General features: G+C 37.3%; 1 protein-coding gene across 2 annotated transcripts in view; it reads left to right on the top strand.

Moving 5' to 3' along the window:
* The window catches only part of BANK1 (B cell scaffold protein with ankyrin repeats 1), a 393,852-nt gene that overhangs the window by 317,913 nt on the left and 48,736 nt on the right, over nucleotides 1-27,203 (top strand). For both annotated transcript variants that reach the window (XM_020988297.2, XM_078148555.1), the window contains exons 8-10: nucleotides 2,788-2,878; nucleotides 9,681-9,962; nucleotides 14,706-15,008. In XM_020988297.2, the coding sequence (XP_020843956.1) occupies nucleotides 2,788-2,878; nucleotides 9,681-9,962; nucleotides 14,706-15,008 (676 nt within the window). The remainder of the gene's footprint in view (nucleotides 1-2,787; nucleotides 2,879-9,680; nucleotides 9,963-14,705; nucleotides 15,009-27,203) is intronic.

Genomic DNA, 27,203 nt, shown 5'->3' with positions numbered 1-27,203 from the left:
TCCACCTGGAATTCTTTATATAAAGTCTGTCCAATACTATTATCTCTACTCCCTCTTTTTTCTCCTCTTAAAATCATCAGAAAAGAACTAATTTTAGTTCTGTATGTCCTATTTAACTTCTTCAGTGCCCTTTAAAACATTAATGTTTTGAAGTGACAATTGTTTATTTTCTTCATCAGAATGATAGCTCTTCATCATTATAAAGTCCCTTCCAATTGCTCAAATAAATTTGTGTTTCTAGTTTTCTCTTGATGCTTGTGTTTGTGTTTCAAAATTTCTAATCTTATTTTGTGAGGAATGCTTTAAAATCCTCTATTCCATTAAAGGCTTGTTTTCCCTCCACCAAGACTGTACTCAGGTTTGCAGTTTAAGTTATTCTTGTAAGACTTTGGACTTTTGAAGTATTGCATTCCAAGATCTCCTCTCATTTTCGGTGGAAGCTGTTTGGTCTTATGTGATCCTGACTGTGGCTCCTTGCTACTTTAACTGATTTTCTCTGGGTGTTTACATATTTTTTCTTTGAGCTGGGAATTTTGGATTGTAATTGATGTTCCTAAGACTCTTCCTTTTGGGGTTCCATTTAAGAAATGATTAGTGAATTCTATTTTCATTTAATCCTCTTGTTCTAATCTATCTGGACAGTTTTCATTTAAGAGTTTTTTAATTACAGAGTCCAGTATTTTTATTATAATGATTTTGGGGGAATCGTACGGTTCTTAAATTATCTCTCTTTGATGTGTTTTCCAGGTCATTTGTTTTTCATAGTCAATACCTTAAATTTTCTTATTTTTGCAATCTTTTGAGTTTTGTTCTAATATATCTTATCATCTCATAGAGTCATGGATTTCTGTGTAGTTTATTCTAATTTTTCAGGAATTCTCTTACTTAAGTAATGGTTAACACATCTATTATAAGCTTCTTAGCCTCTTTTGAATGCTTTTCTCAAGAGATTTTTTTTGTCTCTTGCTTCATTTCTTCTAGGTATTCATGTAGACTTTAGAGAAAATTTACTTTTTCCCCTTTAAGTTATTGTTGCAGTTGTCACGAAGTTAGGGTATTTTGATATTTTTTTCTTTTGATTTATTCATCTCTCCAGCTTTAATTCCAGGCTTGGAGCTTTGTGCTAGGGCCAAGCTCTTCTCCTTATTATGATTTTGGGTGAAATGATGGGCCCCGTGTGGTCTCACCTCAGGTCCACTGGATCTTTGTGATCCTATGTTTAGGGATTCCTAGATTTTTCAAGGTCATAATACTGGATTTTCCCCCCTTTTTTTTAAGGCAATTGGGGTTAAGTGACTTGCCCAGGGTCACACAGCTAGTAAGTATCAAGTGCTGGTCTGAGGCCGGATTTGAACTCAGGTCCTCCTAACTTCAGGGCTGGTGTTCTATCCACTGTGCCACCTAGCTGCCCCTCATAATAGTGGATCTTTAAGGCCTTCTCTGGCATCTGAAGTTCAGAATGCTTCCATCTATCATTTTTGGCCTACACTAATATTTATTTATCTGGTAAGGCCCATTTCCTATTGGCATAGGCTTCTGGTTGATTTTTTGTGTATTTCTTGAGTTGAAGTCACTTCATGCCATTTTGCATAGGGTAAGGCACTGTTTTTAGATTTCTGCTGGAGTAGGATGTGGGATGGCAGAGTTCAGCTGCCTATTTCCCTTCAAGCAGAGGACTTTACTAAGAATTCAATCAATCTTCCTTTTTTAATAAGCACCATCTAGGTAGAGTAGTATATAAAGGGTTGGATTTGTAGTCAGAAGGTCTGGGTTCAAATCCTGTCTCACTCATATTAGGTGTAGCCCCAGGCAAGTCATGTGACTTCTCAAGCTCAACAAAATGATGATGATAATAATAGCACTTACCTCACATGATTATTTTGAGGATGAAATGAGAAAATATATACAATGTCCTTACAAACCTTGAAGCACCATATAAATGTTACCTACTTATTATATGTCTTATAACTGAATCATCTGTATCAGTTATAGTGCAGGGCATAGTGAACTTAATGTCAAAAGCCCTAAGTTCATATTTGATCTGACACTTACTAGCTATATTACCCTGGACAAGTAACCTGACCACTTTGAGTCCCATTTTTCTTTTCTGCAAATTGGTAATAATAATCCTTATGCTACCTGATGTGGTTATTTTGAAGAAAATTAATCTACTGATTGTATGCAAAGCTTAAGACTTCCAAAGATGATTTTATCTTCTTTCTCTGTGATATATTCCTGTAAGCAGTAGAAATTATATCCGAAAGTTACAGAAAGATAAATATACTAACCCACTCCCCCAAAGCTCTTGACAAGCTCATTGAGAAAACATTGTATATAAATACATGTACTTAACATACATGCTTCTTTGTGTCACTAAAAGTAAATAAGATATTTTAAATTTAAAAGGATAATAAAATTTTGAAAATAATGCTTCCCATAATCACCTGCATCTTTTTGGATATACTTTATTCTTTTCTCTGGAATAACATAACCAGTCCCCTGAATAGTTGCAATTGCATTCATTTTTCATTCAGTTGAGTAGATGCTTTTAAATTATGCATTGTCACAGATAATGTGTTTTTGTACTATTTAATTAGAGGTTAATTGAACAGGGCACATTGAGAGCCCTAAAATAAGCTAGATGAAGTACTTGATTAAAGCCTGAAAAGGGATTCTGTTTTCCCCCAGGTAACAACCTTTCTATCATATATTCTATAAACTATATAACAATGAAGATTTATCAAAATAAATGAATAGCATTGCTTATTACATCAATTTTTTTTTCAGATTCATGAAGATAACAGGAGTGAACATCTTGAAAGCAAGTATGTAGAAAAAGTGGAACATGTAATACCTTCAGCCTCTGCATTTTGTTCTGGTAAGTTTTATGTTTCTTACCGGGTAGAATTTAATCATTGTGGAGAATCTGAATAAATATTATCTGTTCAGTGACAACATAGCAGAGATGCATATATTTAGTAATAAATTGTATTTGAAAAGCTATTATCACCACTTTGAGTCTAACTATTTTATATTAGTTGAATGGTTTTAGTTTCCTTAAAGAAAATAAATATTATGTATCTACTCTATTATTCTCCAAAGACCATGTGATCTACTGGAAAGAGCACCACGATTCAAGTGATAAATTTACTTAACTAACTCCATGTCCTTGGGTAAATTATTTAATCTCCTACTTCATATTCTACAAAATTTAAAAATTGGACTAGATGGTCTCTGAGGCTATTTCCAGTTATAAAATCTCACATTTAATTCTCTTTTGACACTAAAGCGCAAAAACAGTCATATGGACAAGCCACTTAAATTCTACAGGCCTCAGTTTCCTTATCTATAAAATGGGGATAATAACAGCATAAATGTACCCCTGATCATTTGTGGGAATGAGATGCAGTGAACAGAGGACTGAATGCAGACACAGGAAGATCTAGATTCCATTCCTTCCTCTAGCAATTATTGACTTCATGATCCTGGGCTTTAAAGTACAGAAGGAAATTCTCTAAGACTACAAGTCACACACCAACATTGTTAGGATGATTTTCCTTCTGGAGCACTCTCTATACCAATGACATCAAAGGTCTAGTTGAAAAATAGAACAACAATAACAACTACAGTAGAAATAATATGTTAAGGCACTTGCTGTGATTTCATAACTTTAGATTTTCAAATTCAGCCTTTTATAAAGAAGTTACTTCTCTCAAACAAAGAGATTCTCTCCCTTGAAAAAACAATATCTAAGCCTAAAGTTTTAATGTGCTGCTGCTGGTGAAGATGGATCACAGAACGTGTCATTCAAACTACAAGGCTTGTGTTTTTCCTAAGGTTAAGATGGCAATCTCGACTCAAGTTGTGACAGATGAAGTACAATTTTCATCATCATCATAATTAGCAATAATAGTGATTATAAGATTCCTTATAATAGTAACTCCTCACATTTATACACTCATTGGAAAAGACCCTGTTGTTGGGAAAGATTGAAGGCAAAAGTAAAAGGGTATGGCAGAGGATGAGATGAATAAATGGTGTCATGGAAACAACAAATGTAAGCATGGGCAGACTTCAAGAGATAATGGAGGATAGGAGGGCCTGGCACACTATGGTCTGTGAGGTCACAAAGAGTCAGATATTGCTAAATGACTGAACAACAATATCGCCTTTGTACAGCACTTCCAGTTTGGCAAATTTACCTTTTGGCAACTATGTGAATAGGGTAGTACATGTATTATTGATTCTATTTTGTAAGTAAGGCAATTCAGATGTAGAGAGGTGAAATTATTCTCCTAGTCACATGGGTATAAGTAGAATTGTAAATCAAGTCTTCTGACTTCAAATCTAGAGCTCTTCCACTACAGCATAGTGCCTCTCTCATTGAAATTGCTGTGCTCACATATTAACAAAAAAGTATTTATAAATATGGTATCTTAGAGCATTTAAAACCGGAAACACTTCCAGAATGAATAATATTTAAGAAATCCAGTAAGAAACCACAGTAAGTGGCATCACTTACCTCAAAATCTTCACAAAAAGTCAGCCAGAAGTCTATAGGCAATAGAATAGGGGGCACGTCAGGCAAATCAGGAATGAACATGACCAGAGATGAGACAGATGGACCTGACAAGGCACATCTGAAATACCTACAAGGTGGTCAAAAAGTTCCAGGGTGAAGACCTTTGAAGCCCCATGGAGAAACAGCAAGCAACTACTGGTGGGAAAGCAGAGACTTGTGAGTTCTATGATCTCTAAAACACTATCTTAAGATGCAAGAGAGAGTTGTGAATATCTCATACTCTGCACCTCAAAATTCCGGAGTGTTCTAATCCCAGGAGGTCAGCACAAGCATCCAGGAAACCCAAGGTGAAACCATGCATCAGTCGCTATCAAATTTATTGCTAATCTAAATCCACAGCAATGGCTAGCAGAAAAGCAAGGACTACATGAATAGCTAGAAGAAATGAAACAAAAGATTTGAAAAAAAATAATCTCAAGGAAAAAAATTGGAAGGGGAATAAGAAGAGAACAAAATGTACTAAGCTTTACTCATTTTAATGGAATCCTTGAAAACTAAAATAAACAAACGAATATAGAAGCAAGAGATAGTAGAACAAATCTTAAAAGATTAAAAAATAGAAGAAAATTTAAGATGTCTACCATCAAATGAAATTGATCTAGAAAATGGACCAAGGAGAAACTCAACATGACTGAAACAGAGCTCATTATCTTTTCCCCTAAACCCTACCTGCCTCCTATCTTCACTATTACTTTAGATGTCAACAGCATCCTCCCAGTCCCTCAGGTTCCCAACTTGGGAGTCATCCTGAACTCACTATTTCTCATCCCCCATATTAAGTTGTTGCCAGGCCTGTCAACTTCATCTTTGCAACATCTCTTAAATATGCCCTCTTCTTTCCTCTGACGCTGCCGTTACTCTGGAACATGCCCTCGTTACCTCATTCTTAGATTATTGTAATAGCTTGCTGTTGGGTTTGCTTTCCTCAAGTTTTCCTGTACTATAATCAATCTTCCATTCAGCCATCAAAGTGATTTCCCTGAAGTGCAGGTCTGACCATGTCACCTCCCTACTCAGTAAAGTCCAGTGACTTTCTATTGCACCCAAGATCATATAGAAAATCATCTGTTTCACATTCAAAACCCTTCATAACCTAAACCTTTCCTGTCCTTCAAGTATTCTTATGCCTTATTATCTGTCACATACTCTTCAATTCAATGACATAGGTCTCCTTACTGTTTCATGAATGAGACACTCTATCTCTTGACCCCTTGGCATTTTCTCTGACTTTACCCCATGCCTGGAATACCCTCCCTCTTCATCTCCACCTACCAGCTTCCCTGACTTCCTTTAAGTCCCAGCTAAGCTCCCACAGGAAATCTTTCCCAATCCCTCTTAATTCTAATGACTTCTCTCTTTTCATTTTCCCCTATATTCATCCTATATACAGCTTGTTTGTACATAATTGTTTGCTTTTTATCACTCCTATATGAGGTCCTTGAGGGCAGAGTCAAGCTTTTGTCTCTTTGGGTATCCCCAGTCCTCAGCATAATGCTTAGTACATAGTTGTTATTGTTCATTCATGTCCAATTCTTTATGGCCCGATTTGGGGTTTCTTGGCAAAGAAACTGGAGTGGTTTGCTCCTTCCTTCCCCAGATCATTTTGTAGATGAGTAAACCAAGGCAAACAGGGTTAAGTGACTTACCCACAGTCACATAGTTAGTGTCTGAGGCTGGATTCAAACTCAAGTTTTCCTGACTCCATGCCCAGCATTCTGTCCACTGTGCCACTTAGCTGTCGTGTGTGTGTGTGTGTGTGTGTGTGTGTGTGTGTGTGTATGTGTGTGTGTGTGTGTGTGTGTGTGTAGCTGGAAATAATCCCAGAGGGAAGGCACTAGCTAGCACTAAAGGGGATCAGGAAAGGCTTCTTGCAAAAGGAGAAATTTAAGCTGAGATTTGAAAGAAGCCAGGGGAACCAGGAGGTAGAGAGATAAGGAAGGAGAGAGTTATAGCCAGTGAAAATACACAGGATTGGGAGCTGAGTGTCTTGGGCAAAGAACAGCAAAGAAGCCAGTTTCACTACATCACAAAATATGTTGAGAGGAGTAAGATGTAAGAAGGCTAGAAATAGAGGGATGGTCCAGGATAAAAGTTTTCAAAAGTCAGAGGATTTTATATTTAATCCTGGAGGTATTGAAATTTATTGAATAAGGCAGTAAATATGGTCAGACCTGCACTTTAACAAGACTGCATTGATAGCTAATTGGCAGATGGACTGGAGTGGGAAAATATTTGAGTCAGGAAAATATTCTCCCCTTTCCCCAACCCTCCACAGTAGGTTATCGCTATAGTCTAAGCATGAGGTGATGGGGCTGTGCAGCCGAATGATAGCAGTGCCAGAAGATAGAAGGGGGCATATACAAAAAGTGTCACAAAGGCAGGATCAACAAGGCTTGGAATCTGATTGGATATAGAGGGTAAGAAAGAATAAGCAGTTCAGATTATAAGCCTAGGTGACGGAAAGAATTGGAAACTAAGGGGTGCCATAAATTGCCTCTAAGGCAATTGGAGAATGGCTTAACAAATTATGATATATGACTATAATATAATATATATGTATTGTAAAAAATGATGAAAGAGACAATTTCAGTGAATTCTAGGTAGTATTACTTGACACTGAGTGGAGTAAACAGAACATGGAGAACAATTTATATAAAAACAATAACATTTAAAGGGAAATGATCTCAAAAATACTTATGATCTCCGATCCAAGCCATAATCAACCACATCTCCAAAGGATCTATAATGCAATGTTGCCCATCTCCCAACAGAGAGTTAGGTAATAGACACAAAGTGCAGAAACCTACAATTTTGGACCCAGCCACCATATATATTAATTTTACTAAACTGTGGTGGTTGGTTACAATTTTCCCCCTTTATTTCTCCCAGTCATTTGGGAAAAGGGACTGGAAATGGTAGGTTTTTTTTAAAAGCTATTGAATTTTTTAATGCACAGAAGAAAGCAGAAAGAAGTTCAGAAGAAAGCAGACAGACAGGAGAGTCATGAAAGTAACATGCAGAATATTTTTAAAGCAAGTCTATAAAATGGAGATTCACATTTTCATTTAGAATCTTTTTTGAGCTTTCTGCTGTGTGTATGGAAATGTTCTTTTTATGTTTATTCAAAATAAAAAAGTAAAAATGAAAAACAAATGCCCATGGTTGAATCTGGTAATCTTTTTTCACTCATTTCCAACATTAGCTTTGTGAACTAACTGCATATGTTAAGTTGTAGTTCTTTTCAAAAACTGTTAATGCATCCCAGAATTCTTATCTCTATAGTGGCTGGCTGGCTTTTTTCTTTCTCTATCTCAACCACAGTTTTATACTTTCTGAACTTTTTTTTAAACCTAAACAAAAGACCAAGTTCTATCTGACTTCTCTCCTAATTTCATTCTCAACACAAAATGGAAACAAACAAATAAAATGTGTATTGTAATTTTAATAATGATAATGCAAAAAGTCCTCCAGTTACTGAAGGTTTCTCACTCCTTTCTTTCTTCTCTTCTTCCTCTTTATCTCTAATTGTGGTAGTGTGGGCTATCCTAAATATTTTCTTCCCCAAAAGTCTGCTGCTACAGACATCAGCTCACAAAATGCCCCCAATGTGCTGCTTCTGGCTCTATTTAAATAAAAATCCTGAATCTCATACACAACAGAAAGCATTTTTTATTGAATTTTATGTTATTTTCAGTCCCAGATTCTTTCCTTCCCTTCATCTCCTTCCCCATCCATAATATAAAGCATTTTAAACAAAATTTAAACTAGACTTTTGAACAGAGATTTATGGACAGTGAAATTTCATTACAAGTCTGTGTTACCATGACATTTTTAGGTGCAGCTAGGTGGCACAGTGGTAGATAGAGCCTTGGAGTCAAGAGAACCTGAGTTCAAATTCTGCTCAGACACTTACTAGTGATGTGACCCTGGGCAAATCACTTAACCCTGTTTGTCTCAGTTTCCTTCCTCATCTGTAAAATAAACTGTAGAAGGAAACTGACAAACCACTCAGGTATCTCTGCCAAAAAAACCCCAAACGGAGTCACAAAGAGTTGGAAATGACTGAAACAACAACAGCGGTCACAGAAGCTCAGAATTTGAAAGTGTGGGAGGGGCCTCAGCAGCCATTAGTTTAACCCTCACTCAACCGCTACAACATCCACTATGAATAGTCCTCCTTATAATAACAAGGAATGTCATGTGATCATCAGATCCCTCTTCCTACCTTCACATATGTTTACCTCCATTTTATAGATAAAATAGCTGAGGTCCAGATGGGTTAAGTAACTTATACAAAATCAAATAAGCAATAAATCATAGCAAGGAGAAACTTCTTAAAGAAAACAGAAACTGTTGTTCATAAGAATTAGTAATACGAGAATTTAGAATCATGGATTTATAGCTAGAAGGGACTTTAGGGGTCATATAGCCCAACCCCCTTCAATTTACAGTTATTAAACTTTTATTAAGCACCTACTGTGGGCCAGGCACTAATTGCTAGGGATACATGAGAAATAAAAGACAATCCCTTCTTTCCAATGAGGAAAGTGAAGTGACTTGTCTGAGGTCATGAGTCAATCCACAGTGACAGAACTGTGATTTGAACGCAGGTCCAAAATACATTAAAAGGCCAAACACATTAAAAGAATAGCTATGTGAAAACTCCAGCTTTCTTCTGGCCCTTCATTCACATGTAATTCAAGATTAGCTTGCCACTGAATGCCATCATCTTTGTCATCTCCTACTTATCACTTATTTTATTAAGTCAGATTTTTTGTTGAAATAAAAAATTCAGTGATGTTATCAAACATAGGACTCTGCTCTGACAAGTCAGCAGAATCAGAATATTATTGTATGTATGAGTATGTCATGTACTGAGGTGGCAAAATATGATGGGAGCTTTCACTGTTCATTTGGTAAATATTTCAAAAACCCAGAAACTGCTGTTCACCCTACTTTGGCATTTGACAGCCTCTCTCTGTATTGGCTCATAAAAGTTTTATTAGTAATGGGGTTACTTCTGTGGGAAACTGTGAAACATGAAATACTTCCAGATGGTGTATTTTAAATGAAATGATACGGTGTTTCTCCCAAACAGCAATGATGCCACATACAACACATCACCATGGAAGAGGACAGATCTACAAGGAGGAAGCAGAGGAAGGAAAAAAGGAAGGGGAAGAGGAACATGACCATGAAGACAGTAGACAGGAGAGAGGCACCTGGGTTGAGTCAGATGACGAGTTATATGTTGTTGTTGCTGTGAACAATCAAAAAGGGAATTCAGAAGATCCCTTGTTCTCTGAAAGACCTCCACTCCCCCCTCCTCGAGCTGTGGTTTCTCCCACTGGACTAGAAAAGCCGCATTGTCTGTTACCAGGTAAGTTTTGAGTCAATATAGCAAGCCAGTTTTGGATGACGTACTTTGCTTTTCTCTGATGCACACACATATATGACACACGCCTGACTTTGAAGACAATGAATGCAATAAACATTTGCTAAGTGACTATGGCATACAGGCAATGAATAAAATAGTTTGTGCCGGCTTTCAAGGTATTTCTAGAATAATAGAGTAATAACGCATGAATGCTAAATACATTAACAAAAAAAAAAAGAACTATGACAGGTGGGAGGGGGAACTAATACTCCAAAGATCAGTGAAGGCCTGGTGGTGACAGTGAGGGTTAGTGTATAGAGCACTAGACTTGGAGCTAGCAAGACCTGAGTGCAGATTCTGCCTCACGTACTCACTAGCTGTGTGCCACTAGGCAGATTACTTAACCTCTATGTCCCTCAGTTTCTTCATCCATAAAATGAGGGGTTTGAAGTTGGTGGATTCTGAGGCCCTTCCTAGATCAAGATGTATTATGCTATAATGAAGATGTCAGATGGCCTTTGAGTTTCCTAGCATCAACAGAGGGAAATTCCACAGATAAAGGTGTGGAAATGGGAAATTCTGGGCACATGGAATAAAACAGCTTCGATCAAAGCATAAAAATGGAGTAAGTTCATGGGGCAAAGAGTTATCTAAGTTAGCTAGAAGGGCAGGGAATGTGATACAGGCAAAAGCGCACTGGGATCAGGTCCCAGTTCTGCCCTTTACCACTTATGTCACCTTGGACTTAATGTCTCTGGGCCTCAATTTCCTTATCTGTAAAATGAAAGAATAGAATACCTCTAATGTTTCTTCAAGTTCTAGATCTAGGATTCTATGAATAAGGATAGAAAAATAGGATGGCACCAGGTTATAAAGAGTTTTGAATGCCAGCAATAGCAGTTTGAACTTTATTTAAAAGCCAGTACAGGAAACTTTGTGAGCAGAGGAGCGAAAAAGCAAGATCTCTAATAGAATATATATATATATATACACATACATACATATATCCAATATAATATAATCTCTAATATAAGAATGATTTTTTTTCTGGCACTGATATAAAAGATAGATTGGAGGGACTGGGAGGGAAGAGAATAGAGAAATAAGAAATCTATTGCATACAGGTAATGAGGACCTTACTAAGCTGATGTTACTAGAAATACAGAGGAAAGGAAGGGTATTGGACATGGTAGAGTTGTGATTCTTATGATCTGGTAACTGATTAGAAAGGAGCCATGAGAGAGCATTAACCCCAGGTTCGTGAACATGGGATATGGGGTGAATGGTGGCACCCTAGATAGATAAAGTCAGCATAAGGCATAGATTAAGGGGGTAAGATAATAAGTTCCATTTTGAACATGGAGAGTTTGAAAGTGTTGTTGTTGTCCAGTCATTTCCAGTTGTGTCCAACTCTTCATGACCCTATCTGGGGTTTTCTTGACAAAGATACTGCAGTGGTTTGTCATTTTCTTCTCCAGTCCATTTTACAGAAGAGAAAACTGAAGCAAATGGGGTTAAGTGACTTGATCAAGGTCATGCAGTTAGTAAGTGTCTGAGGCCAGATTTGAATTCAGGAAAATGAGTCTTCCTGACTCCAGGCCTGGCACTCTAGCCACGGTGCCACTTAGCTGCCCATGTGCTTGAGGTACCAGTGAGCTATCAAGCAAAGATGTATTGTAGGCAACTGAGATCAGATACGAGTGCAGATGTGAGCTCAGAGCTTAAAGATGTAGACATATATATATACACACACACACACACACACACACACACACACACACACACATGTTTTTATGTATGTATATACATATGATAGATAGATATAGATATAGATTTAGTAGTTACCTGCATAGAGATAGTAGTTGAAACTAGGAAAACAAGTACGTTTGCCAAGGAAAGGAGTAGATACAAAGAGAACAGCGAGCCAGCAATGAACCTTTGGAGGACCATATCAAGGGCTCATGAAGATGAGAAATCAGTAGAGACAGAGAAAGAACAGTTATAGAAATAAATAAGATCCATTGACTTAGAAGAGATCTCAAAGACCATTTAGTACAGACTCCTCATTTTACAGGTGTAGATAGCCTGGAGAGGTCAGTGGAGGTTAGGTAACATGCCCAAAGTCACACAGGTAGTAAGTTCTAAGGCAGATGAAAGGACTGAGAAAGCCCAAGCTAAGCCCTGATTCACTAAAAGGTCTGGACTTGGGAGTTGTGAAGACGGTGCCTACATTCGCAATCACACCTCTGAAACACCCATTCCATAATCCAGATGTGCCAGATTATTCTCTGCCTCTAGAATCACATTGTTCTGCTCTCTCCACTCTGTGTCTCTCCTCACCCTATTCCCTAAACCAAGCAAACCTTCTCCAACTTTGCCAGTTGAACTCCAACCTGGCCTTTAAAATATCATTCAAAGGGTCTGAATTTTCATTATGTCATGTATCCCTTTGGTGATCTGAGGAAGCCTATAGGTCCTTCTCAGAATAATTTTTAAATACATAAAATAAAATATGTGGAATTATAAAGGACACCAATTTCACTGAAATAGTTATTCGAGTATTAAAAAAAAGTCTATAGACCCCAGATTAAGAAACCCTGGTATATACTTCTAGGGCTAAATCCCAAAGAGATCATAAAAATGGGAAAAGGACCCACATGTACAAAAATATTTATAGCAGCTCTTTTTGTAGTGGCCAAGAATTGGCAATTGAGGGGATGTCCATCAATTGGGGAATGGTTAAACAAGTTATGGCATATTAATGTTATGGAATACTATTGTGCTATAAGAAATGATGAGCAGGCAAACTTCAGAAAAATTTTGAAAGACATCTATGAACTGATGCTGAGTAAAGTGAGCAGAACCAGGAGAACATTGTACATAGTAACAGCCACACTGTGTGATGACTGACTTTGATAGACTTAGTTACTCTCAGCAATATAAGGATCTAAGACAACTCTAAAAGACTCACAATGGAAAATGTTGTCCACATCCAGAGAAAGAACTATAGAGTCTGAATGCAGATTGAAGCATACTATTTTCTCTCTTTTTTGTTATTTTGTTTCTTCTTTCTCGTGGTTTCCCTAATTCATTCTAATTCTTCTTCACAACTTGACTAATGTGAAAATATGTTTAATAGGAACGTATATGTACAGCCTATATCAGATTACTTGTTGTCTTAGGGAAGGGGGAAGAGAGGGAGGTGGAGAAAATTTAAAAAGCAAAAGCTTGTGAAAGTGAATGTTGAAAATTCAAAAAAAAAATTAATTAATTTAAAAAAGAAAAAGAAACCCTGGTGCACATTGAATGTCTTATCCTACATGAGAGCTTCCTTCATGCCTTCTCTGTAATTTTTTTAAAAGTTTTATTGATGTGTTTTGTTTTTATGTTATAAACACGTACATATTACTTCTGTTCTGTGAGGGGTCTCTTATAACAAAACAAAATAATTAAGTAAAACTAATAACATAGTGACCTCATTCAAAAATGCATCTGTAACACCATCCGTCTGTAACAGCACCCTCACTTCTTTTTTTTTGTTTTTAATTAGCAGGTATCTATTCTCTTTCCTTCACACCTCCTATCCTATTGGAAAAAGAAAAAGATTTTTGTAACAAATTCAAGCAAAACAAATTCCCTCAATGGCTATATACAAAAATATATGTCTCTTAATGACATCACCCCCTGTACTTGACATAGTGTTGTTCATTCATCAATACCCTTATCCTCTAATCTTCCGCATTAGAGTTATTCATGTTTGTATCTTATGCCTTCCCCACAGACCATGACATTAGCAAGATGATGCCATGACCTGCAAGTGAATTTGTTTTTGTTTTTGTTTTTGTTTGTTTGTTGGCTAGGCAATGGGGTTAAGTGACTTGCCCAGGGTCACACAGCTAGTAAGTGTTATGTGTCTGATGCCGGATTTGAACTCAGGTCCTTCTGAATTCAGGGCCGGTGTTCTATCCACTATGCCACCTAGCTGCCCCAAGTGAATTGGTTTTAAGTGAGGGAGAGCTGTGCAAAGTCACAAGCCTCACTTTCTCCTCCAGAGCCAGGTGGATCCAGTGGCCAGATATAGATCAGGAGAACTGGAGATGGCCCAGGATATACATTTTACATGTAAATACAGTCCGAAGATGTGCTTGAAAAATCAGAAGAAATTCTGAAAAGGATTTCCCATTTTTGACTTTGTGGTATAATTCACTTGTCATGGAAGGTATCTGGAAGAAATCCATTCAAAAATTGTTATTTGATGATCACAAGATGAGGCAAAGAATTGTGTTTGCCTGCCAACAAAAAGACATGTTTGGCGTATATTAAGAACCTGATACTGCATAGGTACAATTAACTAAAAGTAACAGGACAGGCTAACATCATGCATCATTGTTTTCTCAGTTGGGGACAGTTATGCATGAATTAATTATTATTAGAACCATCACAAGCCTCCATAACAAGAAAACCATGATCATTAGTAATAAGAATTTGAACTCAGTCCTTCCTGACTCCAGGTCCAGCATCCTATCTATTGAGCTGTCTAGCTGCCTCCTGGCACATAGTAAATGCCTAATGCTTAGCACATAGTAAATACCTAAACACTTGTTGACGAACTGACTCTCCCTTATATTGTTCAATTTAGTGTTCATGTAAACTGTTTGGGGAATGAAATGCATGTAATGTGCTTGTAATATGCGTTAATACTATATGTAACAAGAGGCTAAATGCGTCCTAAATCTTTTATGGCAGGGAAAATACTAGAAGGACAAAGTGAACGCAGCCAGGCCTGGTGCACTCTTGGAATTAAAAAAGAGACAGAGGATGAGCTGAAAAGGGAGATGGAAAAGAAAGAAGAGTATGAGGAAAAAGAAGAGGAAGACCCTTATACATGTGCAGAAATTGAGGAGAATGAATATGACATAATATTGGCCAATGGGAGTATGAAGAAGAAAATAGGCAGCAGATCTTTCATCATAAACAGACCTCCAGCCCCAGCCCCAAGACCAGCAAGTGTTCCCGTTAGAGAGGGGACCGTGCCTTTTATAGCTCAAGGTAAAGTGTGGGTGTGTAGAGTGCGTGCATGTGTGTATGGGTGTCTGTGCACCTACACCCATTGGGGTGCTTAACAGGATAAGGCCCGGTCCTGGGGAGCCATGGCATAATGGGGGGGGGAAGTGATTTATGCTCCATTTGCTTCTCTTCAGAAAGACAATAGAGAAGAAAAACAAGGCTAACTGATTAGACTCTAATGCTAGTTCTTCTTTCAGAAGGGCTTGTTTTTAATAAATCAACCATGGAATATAATTCCACGGAAGATAGCAGAGAATTAAGTTCTGATCTACTTATGTGATGCAAGTAGAATAAATTAAACTACTTCATTGTCCACAAACTCAGTAAAAGTGTAGCTAAGGGATTTAAGGGCACTTTTTTCTTTATACTTTCTTTTGGAAGTTTTATAAATCTAATTACTGTTCCTACTTGCATTATTTTAGATCATTTTAAAATCTTAAGCAGTTTGAAGCAAATCAGGCTAATCTCATTTTGGTAATATTTCCTCCCCAGCAACAAAGGAGTGTGTGTGTGTGTGTGTGTGTGTGTGTGTGTGTGTGTGTGTGTGTGTTTGTGTGTCTGTGTGTGTGTCTGTGTGTTTTGAGGGGAGCTGGGTGGAGTGTGTAAGGGAGAGACACCTGTGTCTCTTTTCTTTGCTCAGGCTGTCTACTCATCTTTAGCTCCTCATCTTCTTTCATTAATAGATAACAAACCTAGAAATTTCCTAGCTTTTAACTATCTGGCTTCCTTATGAGATGACATCACCTGGAACTGTGAGATTTTTTTTTTTCTTGTTGATGCCATTTCCTAGTGGGTTTAATTTGGTACTTTCCACCAGTTTGTTTTGTAATAGTTGGCAAATTTCAAACTCATTCATTTAGTCATTCAAGAAATATTTATTGACTGCTTACTCTGTATAAGGCACTCAGCCAAATGGGGGGAACAAAGCTGAATAAGACATGGTCCCTGCTCTCAAGTAGCTATAATCTTGTAGAGGAAGGAAAAAGAATGCACAAATAACTCTAATACAAGGTAGAATATGATAAATGAGATGCAAAGTGAGGCTGTAGGAATTCACAGAAGGCAAAATGGCTTTGCTAGTGATCAAATAAGAATTTATTGAGAAGTGAATAACTAAAAAAGCATTTGTTAAGTATTTACTATGTGCCAGACACTCTGCTAAGTGGTGAAGCATAAATAGAAGAAAGCGAGAAAGTCCTTGCTCTCAAAGAACTTACATTTTAACAAGGGAAATAGATACATACATACATACATACATACATATACATACATACATACATAGATGATAGATAGATAAAATAGATAGATAGTAGATAGATGAATGAATAGATAGAAAGATAAATAATAGATAAATATAGCAAGTAGATAGATGATAGATATAGCACATATATACAGATAGATAGAAAGAATAGATAAATGGATAGATAGTAGATAGATGGATGAATGGATAGATAGAAAGATAAATAGTGGATAGAGAAATATAGCAAGTAGGTAGATAGTAGAGATAGATGATAGATATAGTAGATAGATAGACAGATAGAATAGATAAATGGATAGATAGATTGATGAATGGGTAGATAGATAAATGAAGAAATATAGTAAGTAGATCAACAGTAGAGATAGCTGATATAGTAGATAGGTAGATAGATATACAGATAGAAGAGAGACAGAGAGAGAAGGAAAGAAAGGAAGGAAGGGGAGAGAGGGAGAACAGGGAAGAGAGCTGGTGGTGGACAGAAAGCATAGAGAAGTGAGAGGACATGGAAATGTTTGGAGGTAAAGAGAAGTTATCCTTTCCAGGAACACTAGTGTTAATTTGATTACTCTTCTAAGAGTCAGATTTATGGGACAGAGGGTAGGGAGGATTCAGGAGCATTAAGATGGCCAGGGAACTGAGTGGTGAGTCTGGGTCCAGGCAAGTTATGGTGGGAACTCACCAACCAGAAACCCAGAGTCCCAGGGGTGGGAGCTTGAGTTCCAAGTCAAATATGGAGACTGTAGCTAAGGCAGCATAGAGATTAAGCAGGTGACATTTGAATTGAGCCTTGAAGAATGAGTAGAGTTTTGATAGACAGAAATGGGGAGCAAGAATAGGGCAGGAATTTTAGGCAAAGAGGAGAAGCAAAGGTATGATGGAGAGAAAATGAAATCTATTTTCTAGGAGTATAAATAGTGAAGTTTGGCTATCAAACAGGCTGGCTATGTTAGTTGGTGCCCAAATGTGAAGAATCCTAAATGACAAGCAGAGGACTTAGGATGGTTATGTGCTCTAGTGGGGAGTCCTGATCTGGAGTCCAGAAACCTGGGTTAAAATTTTGGATACAATATATATTCATTATCTATGTCAGAATGGGCACTTATTTTGCTGAACTTAGCAATAAGAATACTTGTACTTTGAATCTTATAGAGTTTTTGTGAGAAAAATACTATATAAGCCTAAAAGCACTCAGAAAAATATGATTATTTTCTTTTTTGAACTAGACCTATGATTTCATTGGAATGAGGGAATTTCCTATAAGGAAACTCCTTCTACCAGTTCAGGTCAGCACCTGCTCTGCAATGTATAATCATTGAAAGTCAAGAATGAAGTGACTTGACCAGAGTCACTCACTAGTACGTCTCCCATACTTGAACCCAGGTGCTCCTGACTCTATCTACTATGACACACTGCCTATTATTATTTTTAGCATCATCCTAGAAATTTTTGAAAGAGTGTATTTCTCACTGCACTCTATATGAGTGTTTCATAAGTGCCAATATGTGGAATAGTCTCAGCAAATTTTAGTCCATCTGCAAAGTCAAAGACCCTTTCTTCTCAAAATAAATAAACCTGAAGACTTTACTTTCTACTGATGAAATGAATTATACCTAAACTCACTGTGGCCTATGTGTATAAGTCTAAATCTCAATTAATTTATTGGGTGGTAGATTGCCACAACCACATACCTAGGTAGGAGGGATTCCTTGTCATTTCTGTATTTGCCTTGGTCTTCATGTCTGTTTATAATCAGGCACCAATTGGCAAGTATAGGGGGTGTCCAATATATAATAGTTATTAAAAGATCCATTTTTCATCTGGATCTGAAGAAGGTTCACCAAGACCATGGTGTGGTCTTAGAAATGTTTTATCAAAAAAAAAAAACCCAGGAAGCCAGGAAAATATTTTTGACATTTCAAGAAAAAAAACATATTCAGAATTAGGAAATAAACCCATTAATTATTTTTTATGAAAATCTTGCAAAATGAAATGCCAAAGGAGAACTTTTTAACTTTTTTAAAGGGTTTATCAGTTGAAAAATTACTGATGAAAGCTTGGTATTTAATTGCTTTTCAAAACACTATCAGTAAGAAATGATTTTCACAATAATAAAATCAAAGCAAAGAAATTACTAGGAGGTTGATTCAGTGGAAAGAATACTGGATTTGGAGGTAGGAAGACCTGAGCTTAGGTGTTGATTTTCTTATTGTTGCTCTGGCATGGCCATCAAGAAATCAATTACTTTAGGCCATGTGACGTGATGAAGCAGAATTTTAGCAAGTGGCATATGTTTCATACCTCTTTCATTTTAGCAGATATTGGGAGAAAATCTAAATGGTTCATGGGTCTACAGCTTCAAGTTTCATTTGAGGTTGACAAAAGCTGCCCTCTGTGGTGTGATTCCCATGTTAAAGCAAAACTTGTCCTGGATTCTAAGTATAGAATCAGAATAATTTTTTTTTCAAAGCTTTTCCTGTGACATTTAGAATTTTCAAAAGGATCACAGCTAGTAAAAGCTCTGGGAAAATTTTTGAATTGTTATTCAGTTAAGTCCAGTAGATTTGCCCGTCTCTTAATATGATGCTTTTAGAGATTTTAAATCCATAGCCTGATCTCCCAGTCGCTTTGTGGTTTTGGATACAGTTGGCCATTAAGCACAATGCTACAATTATATAAATGGAGTTTGGTGACTAACAGTTAGAAAGCAAATAAAAATGAACATAACCCTGAGCTAGCATGACCAGGCTTTGCTGGAACCATAAAGGCTAAGGTTAAACCTTCTGGAATACCGAGAACATTTAGTGACCTATACAAGAAAAAGGCTATTAGTTAACAATAAAATTAATTTAAGGCCTTATATAGGGAACACTGACATAGTCTTACAGGCTTCCTGCATTAAGAATTTCTTCCCTTGCTCCAAGGCTCAGCTCCCATATTGCCTTATCCCTAAACCTGTCCCTAATTGCCCCTTTAGAAAATTCTCTCTCCCTCTTTTTATTGCACTTGTGTGTGCCACTTTCTTTATTTGATTACAAGTTCCTTGAGGTCCCAGACTCTACTGATCATAGAATTGGCAGAGTACTTAATTCAGTCCATAAGACCAAGATCACAGTGCTAGCTTATAACAGAGCCAGGGACTAGAACATGGATCTTCTAACTATTGGGCCAGTCTTCTTTCTACTGTGCTACTGTGCTAATGTGAGAATCACTGGCACCAACAATCCTAGAAATCTGTCACATGTACTTAATCTCTACTATCTGGAAATGCAAATACTAAATACTTTGAGAAACCATTTGAGAATTTCCAGCAAAAATCGCAGAATTCATTATGTTACGGTCAGCATTATTTTATGGTGTGGGGGGAAGGGGGGGAATATTTGAGACCATCTGCTCTCTAGATCTAGCATTTTTTAGCTAACTTCACCAATAGATATTCATGCTTTCACTCACCCATCCTGTAACCTAAGTCCTTCTGTTACTATGGAAGAGCCAGAAAGAGAGAGGAGGGAAAGGGGGCAGACAAAGAGGGAGGGAGAGGAGAGAGAAAGAGAAAGGAAGTAATACAGTAAGGGGGGAAGGGGGAGAAAGGAGAGGGAGAGAAGAAGGAAAGATGGAGAGGAAGGAGAGAGGAGGGGGAAGGGAGACAGAAGGAGAGGGAGGGAGAATATCAATGAGGCATTTTTCTAAGGAGTTAAAGGAGAGACAAGAATAAACAGGATGATTTGGGCCTTGTTCAATTTAACATGCACTTTAAAAAAAACTTCCCATAACAAAGGTTTCCGGTTTCAAACAGAATCCTATTTTTTTTGTCCTTTGTATATTGAATTGTTTGTGTGTTGTTGCTTATTTAGCTCACAATCAAAAAAACAAAAAAGTTTAAAGAGTAATACACGCCTTAATAATAACTCACATTTATAGATTGAGTTTTACAAAGAACTTTCCTCACAGCAATATTGACAGGTAGTTTGTGTAAGTATCATTATCATCTCCATTTACCAGAAGAGTAAATTGAGGCCTACAGAAATTTAGTGGCTTAGCTCTGTTCACACTGCTCTCAAGTGTCTAAGGTATAGTTTGACTTGACTGGTACTCTTTCCATAATCTACTACTACCTATCTCTCACCTTGAATCACTGATTAATAAAATACCTATATGGATTTATAGACTACTTTTTTTCATTTATTCCTACACTATGTCTATTAAAGTGGATATTAAAGTATCGCTAGCTTATTGATTCCCATTTCAAAACATGAAAATTCAAGCAAAGAATTTCAGAGTTGGGGCTGTCATGACCAACTAATGGAGAAACCAGCCAGTGAGGCAATCCTTTTGTTCCCTTTTTGAACAGCTGTAATTGTTAGCAAGTTTAGAGTCCCATTTCTCCCTTAATCTCAGACTTTACAACTTACATACCTCTGAGGCCAAACAGAACAATTAAGTCTAATCTCTCTTCCAAGTGACAGCCCTTTAAATGCTTAAAGTATTTTAATATTTTTTGAAAGACATTTTAATAATTTTTAATATAGGCCCTTCCTTTAAGTCTTCTCTCCTAAGTCTAAACCACACCAGTTCCTTTACCTGCTCCTATCAATGGAACTGAGAGGTAAGTTATTGTTGTTGTTTAATCATCTAACTCTTTGTTGACCTCATTGGTAGGTTTATTGGCAAAGATACTTCAGTGGTCTGCTATTTCCTTTTATAGCTCATTTTATAGATAAGAAAACTGAGGCAAATAGGGTTAACTGACTTGCCCAGGACCACACAGCTAGTATCTGAGGTCACATTTGAACTCAGGTCTTCCTGACTCCATACCTGGCACTCTGTGCTCTATGGCACCACCTAGCATCCCAAGAAGAAAGTGCCCTGCCCCAAGTCAAAAATCAGGAGTGGTAGCTGAGCTAAAGCCAGAATCTCTAGAATCCAATTCTATTCCCCCTTTTTTTTCCTCCAGTAAGCTATATTACTTTCCAAAAAAGCTAATGTTTTCATTTGTCTAATTTTCCTTATAATATTGTTGGTCATGCTGTTCTCATAATGCTATATACTTTTCCTCATCAACAATTCTTTCTTAACACTTAATAGCCTTTTCCTTTCAGAAGATAGGCATTTTATAGCACATCTCTCGAATTTTCCTACAAAGCTTTGGCAGCTCTGTGTAATAGATTCACCACAGCTTCCCAGAAAGCCACCCATTCAATTAAAAGATGTGAATCAGCACAAGTCTTGTTGAGACGCCATAAAAAGTCGTAAAGCTACATAGACCTCTCTAGGGTTTACATACTTTCAGGTAGAGAGAGAAAGGAGAGTAATAAAATGATAAGAATCTCTTTCAGTGTGTCCTCCCTTATTGGAGCTCTTCAGGCAAAGACTGGATTAAAAACATGTTGGATACTTTGTAGAAGGACTTAGTTTTCAGCTAATGGTTGAACTACATGGCCATTGGATATACGCTATTCCCTAGCATCTCACACATGTCCACAGTATTAATGCAGACTTCCAAGAATGCAGCTCGGGAAGATCACAGAATCAAAAGATGAGGCAGAAATGACAACCTGGAGATAAGACAACTCTATGCTCAATCATTTCCTAGCTCCTCTGTGTTCTTCCAGGGAAGACTTTAAATAGTTTAAATATGGGTAGAAAGAGATTTGTTTTGTGGTAGTTACTGCTTTTCCAAACTTTGAAGACTGGAGGAGAGATGGGAAAATGAAAAAGAACATAAATGAAGAAAGTAATGCCTGAAGGTATAAGCTGGATTGAAAACTGGATAAGAAGAAGAAGCTATAGTTTTGATGAAGAGCAGGGTTTTTTTTAACCATTTTTGCATCACATACTCCTTTGGCAATCTGAAGAACCTGCAGACTCCTTATTAGAGTAATGTTTTTAAATGCATCAAATGAAATACATAGGATTACAAAGAAACCAGTTATGTTGAAATACAGTTATCAAAATATCAAAACAAAAGTCTCTAGATTCCCATTCAAGAACCCCTAGTATATGGTTTAAGGACTTGTTGAGTGAGACACTGGGGTTAGCCAGAATATCTAAGGGCCCTCCCTAGTTCTCAATGACCTAAGGCCTAAGCCATTCTATCCTCTCCATTGCTGATTTTGGGAAAAGGCTAAATAAAATGGCCTAGAATCCCAGTGTTATAGTAGCCAGTATCTTCTAAACATAAAACTAAACACAGCTTCGATTGATTCAGAGAATAGGGGAAGGTAGCTAAAGGAAGGCTTTTGTCCTTCCTCCCAATGACTTTCAGAAAGGTTCATTGTTAAAGCAAAAGAAAAAAAAAACTAAACTCATTCCTTTTCATTTGTAAAAAGGCAAGCATTCTGAATTTTGTATTTCTGTTACCCTTTCTGTAAATTTAATATTTTACTTTTCAATAATAGAATCAAAGAATAGTATGCTTTTCTTATGGAACAGCCTTTAATAAGCCCCACTTTTCCAATATTACATCATCTATTCTTTTCCCTCTGTCTTTTCTCTTCTTTCCTCCCCACCCCCAGCCTTACTTCACTTAAATCCAATTCACTTGCAAGTCAAGACATCACTTTGCTGATGTCATTGGTCCTTTTCAAGAACGAAGGACAAACCACAGCCACAGCAAACCCACCTATAGTAGAACTTCCAGAAAATGAACGAATGAGTAAAAACGTGAACATTCTTCAGGAACAGAATCTTGATTTTGAAAACAAACTAAAGGTAAAGGAGCAGCGTGACTGTTAGTAAAATTGCGTATTATGCATCACAGAAAAAGAAAATGAGGCTCTATCCAGCCATATCTTTCAATTTTTGAATTCTCATTTTCCTCATACATGATTAAAAAGGACAAGGTCACTTCCTAAGCATCTATGTAGCCAGTTTAGGGTACAATATAACTTCCCATTCCATTTTCCATTGCTGCTGAATTGCTTGTGGCATTTGGAGTACAACAGACCTTTCTGAGAGTAGCCCAGCTATCAGGACCCCAAAATGTCAAGTACAACTCACTGACACTCAGAAATGTTCCACATGCAGTTCATTCATACTTGAAATTGACCAAGCAGAATGTAATCAAAATATAAAAAAAAAAGAGGACCTTGTTGAAGCCCTTTGGAAAATTCATTCATACCACATAAATGTGCCAGGAAGGGATATTTCCTATATTATTTAGGAAGAAAAGATGGGCAAGTGGAGAGAAGTTGAGTCATGGGTTCTAATGTCCTTGTCCAAACCATTCAGGTTATGTGCCTATTCTCCCATGTCAATTCTTCCTATATATAAATGACAACAGGAGATCAAATTCATCTTTCAGTTCCTAGGGCAAATGATTAAAATTTCCTTTAACTCTCCCTTTGCATAGATGAAACTACTGAAGGAGTTCTGAGTAGAAACAACTCTCTCCCCTTTTCTTTTTCCTGCCCCCCTTTCTCATATAGATCATTTTCAAAATAATTAAGATCATGGCATAGTTCTTATAATTCTGACCTGCTTCTATATCTTCTGGCCCTCACTACAGAATAGGATTGACTCCCTAAGAAATGGGTTAAACTTGGAAAATGCTTTGAAAGATGACTTTAAACCCATATTTCTATAGCAACCCAGCAAAGTACAGAATACAAGTATTATTAGGTTGTCTCTTTTCCATGGTCAGATGGCTAAGAAGTGGGACTCAATCTGAGATCACTTTCTACAAGTACATAATGATCTTGCCCTACTTAATATTCTATTTAATTCAATTTCATTTTCTAAGTGAGGCAGGGATGATTTGTCAAGCATTGATAGAGACATTTGGGATTACATCATTGTGTTATGCCTATTATTTCTACAATTTTGTAAATATAGCAAGCACAGGTAGTAGACAAGCAACTTGCCATAGATAGAAAATGTCAAAAGCCTGGTTTGAACCCAGGGGCAATGTGGTACAGTTGAAAGAATGCTAGATTTCATAAATTTTAAGCTGGAAGAGACTTAGAGGTCATTGAGTCCAATCTCCTTACTTTCCAGTTAAGGAAACTGAGGATGTGAGAAATTAAATGACTTGCCCTGGATCACAAAAGTAGTTAAGTGTCTAAGAATCAGAGGACCTGAGTTCTAATCCTTCCTCTCTCTCATCTACTACCTTTGTGATCACGGACAAGTTGCTTCTGTTACCCCCTTTTTAAAATGAGGGCTATTGAGATCCCTTCCCACTCAGTGTCTGTATGATCTTCTTGCCTTCAAGTCCAGCACTTTGTCTCCTGCCTCGTGGTACCTCTCAGATGAAATTAAGAAATTTTTTATTACATGAGAAATCAAAGTATATAAAATATCTTCAAACAATTAGATATTCATTGAATAACAAGGAACAGTCTTAGTTTTCCTGCAATCTTAGTAATTTAAGAGGTTTTTTTCTACTCTTGTAGTATTTTTTTTTCTAGAAGGCATGCAAACACTCTTGAGCTCCTTATTAAAAACATGTTTATGAGAAGCCAAATGGACTCTGGTTTAAACCGGAATACAGATCGGATCTTTATCAAGAAGGCTCAGCAAAGGAGGAAGCTGGGGAAAAGTCAGTTGTTTCATCACCCATACTGTGCTGCTTCTGAGCTTCTACTTGCCTTCAAATTCACAATATTTCCCACCATGATTTTACGCATGTTGACGTTTGATTTGAGAAAAGAGATAAAAGATCTCAATCCCTAACACACACTAGGAAGAACATCTTTTTGACATCTTATTGGCCACACAGCAGCATGACATAGGGAATAGAATATTAATCTCAAAGCCAGAGAGATGAGGTTGAAGTCCCCCATCTGAAACATACTAAATGTGATCCTCGTTAGCTTCTAAGCTCCTCAGTCTCACCGTACTGCAACTACTCAGTACCGCGATGCTCAGTGGAACTATTTCCTTTGCCATCTTCATATTTCATTCTGGAAAGTTTCCTATCTCTTCTGGGATGAATCCCTCTAGACAGTTTTAGCCCATGGGATGCTGGGAAGGCAAAGTGGTGAATTTTCCTGGAAAAATTCTACAAGTTTCTGTTATTAGAGAGATAACTAAATGAGTATCTAGAAAAGAAAGACTTCATGTTAAAAATGATAGCAATTTAATAATAGCAATACTGATAGATAACAGTTATATAATGCTTACTATGTGCCCGACATTGTGCTAAGTGCTTTGTAATTATTATCTTATGAGAACCTCACAATAACCCTGGGAGATAGATGCTATTATTACTCCCATTTTTACAGATAAGGAAACTGAGGCAAACAGAGGTTAAGTGACTTGCCCAGCTAGTAAGTCTCTGATGGCAGATTTGGACTCAGGTCTTCCTGACTCCAGGCCCAATTCTATATCCAGGAATTCCTTATCCCTATTGGATACACAGATCTAAAACAACTACCACAGCTTACCAATCTTCTCCTGTCTACACGTAAGTATCCTCTTTTCCATTGAGTTAGAAGTCATTATTTTTGCCATTCACAGTTAATAATTATTAATTAATTATTATTAAATAATTAAGCAACTCAACAGTGGTTACCTGCCAATCCAATTCACAAACGCTTATTATACACCTACTGTCTGGGAGGAAGAGAAACAGTGTTGCATGGTGGAAATAGGCCTAGCCTTGGTGCCAAGAAAACCCATGTTTTATCCTATAAGTTAAAAATAAAAGAAATAAGGCATAAAAAGAAGACCTATGTTTAAATCCTCCCTTTAAGATGTACTAGTGTATGACCTTGGCAAGGCACTAACCACTCAGTGTCCCTAGGCAACTCCGTGAGTTTTAGAGGGATTGCTCATCTGTGTTGGTGAAGAAGGATTCTGCTCTGGAGATTCCCACAGAAATCACAGATCCAGATCCTTCCCAAGAATATCAAGGTACTTTGCTAGATCCTGATTTTAGAGCTCTACATGAAATAGCTGTGATCTAGGAAGAAGAATTGCAGTTGTTACACTCAAATCATAGAAGACAGAATCCAAGAGCAGTGCCATTAGAGTGGGCTTCAGATGTCCATATACACATGTCCAAAGCATCCAAATGAATTACAGTAGATATCCAAATACAAGGAGCCAAATTCGACCTCAGAGCAATCGCTGGTATTTGGTGGAATGAGACTCATGACTAAAATATGGCTCTGGACGTATATACCTTATTCAAGAAGAATGAGGATGAGTAAAGGCTGGCAAGGGGAAGTGGAAAGGAGCACAGTAGCATTGTATTTTAGGAAAGTATACTTATGTGAGGAAATCCATGAACCCAAGAAAGAACAGCAGAAGCAATTTTGTTATCAGAGTATACTAGAGACTGCCTAGGCAGCAAGAAGAAACTGATGAGGTGTTCAATCATAAGCTTAGCATGATATAGTAGTAATGGGGGACTTCAGTTATCCAGACAAATGCTGGAGTTCTCTCTTTGCCGAAAGCAGAACAGCTAATGACTTTGTTTCTTGCCTTAATGATAACGGCATCCTTTCAAAAAGGGAGGATTTCCCCAAAGAGGGGAAATTTTGTTCTGTACCTGATTCTCATTAATAGGGAAAAATAGGATGCTCAAGTGAAAATGAAGGGAATTTTGCTGCAAAATTACTTCCTGCAGTTTGTGATAAAGCAAGAGAATAAGGCTGACAGAGTCTGAAATGGAACCTAAGTTTAGGTGGATCTCAAAGGATCATAGCATAACAACATAATCACTTCTGGGATCAAAGGGCATTTGGGTTCTACCCACCTCCATCTCTCAATAAAAAGTGCCTCTCAGCTCTGGACCCACTCATAAGAGGAATCAAGTTCCTTTTTTTCTAAAAAATAATCTCTGACTCTTCATACATCCATCCCGAAGCCCCAGAAAAAAAATCACTTAAAGCTAAAGTTTGTCCCATTTCTAGGGTATTCCCAAAAGAGAGAGTCAAAAGGTGTCCAGTGTATAAAGTAGAACAATTAGATACTTA

This window comes from Phascolarctos cinereus, unplaced genomic scaffold (genome assembly GCF_003287225.1).
Source record: "Phascolarctos cinereus isolate Bilbo 61053 unplaced genomic scaffold, phaCin_HiC Scaffold_9;HRSCAF=440, whole genome shotgun sequence".
In the NCBI taxonomy this organism is placed as follows: domain Eukaryota; kingdom Metazoa; phylum Chordata; class Mammalia; order Diprotodontia; family Phascolarctidae; genus Phascolarctos; species Phascolarctos cinereus.
This window is presented reverse-complemented; position numbering and strand designations above follow the sequence as displayed.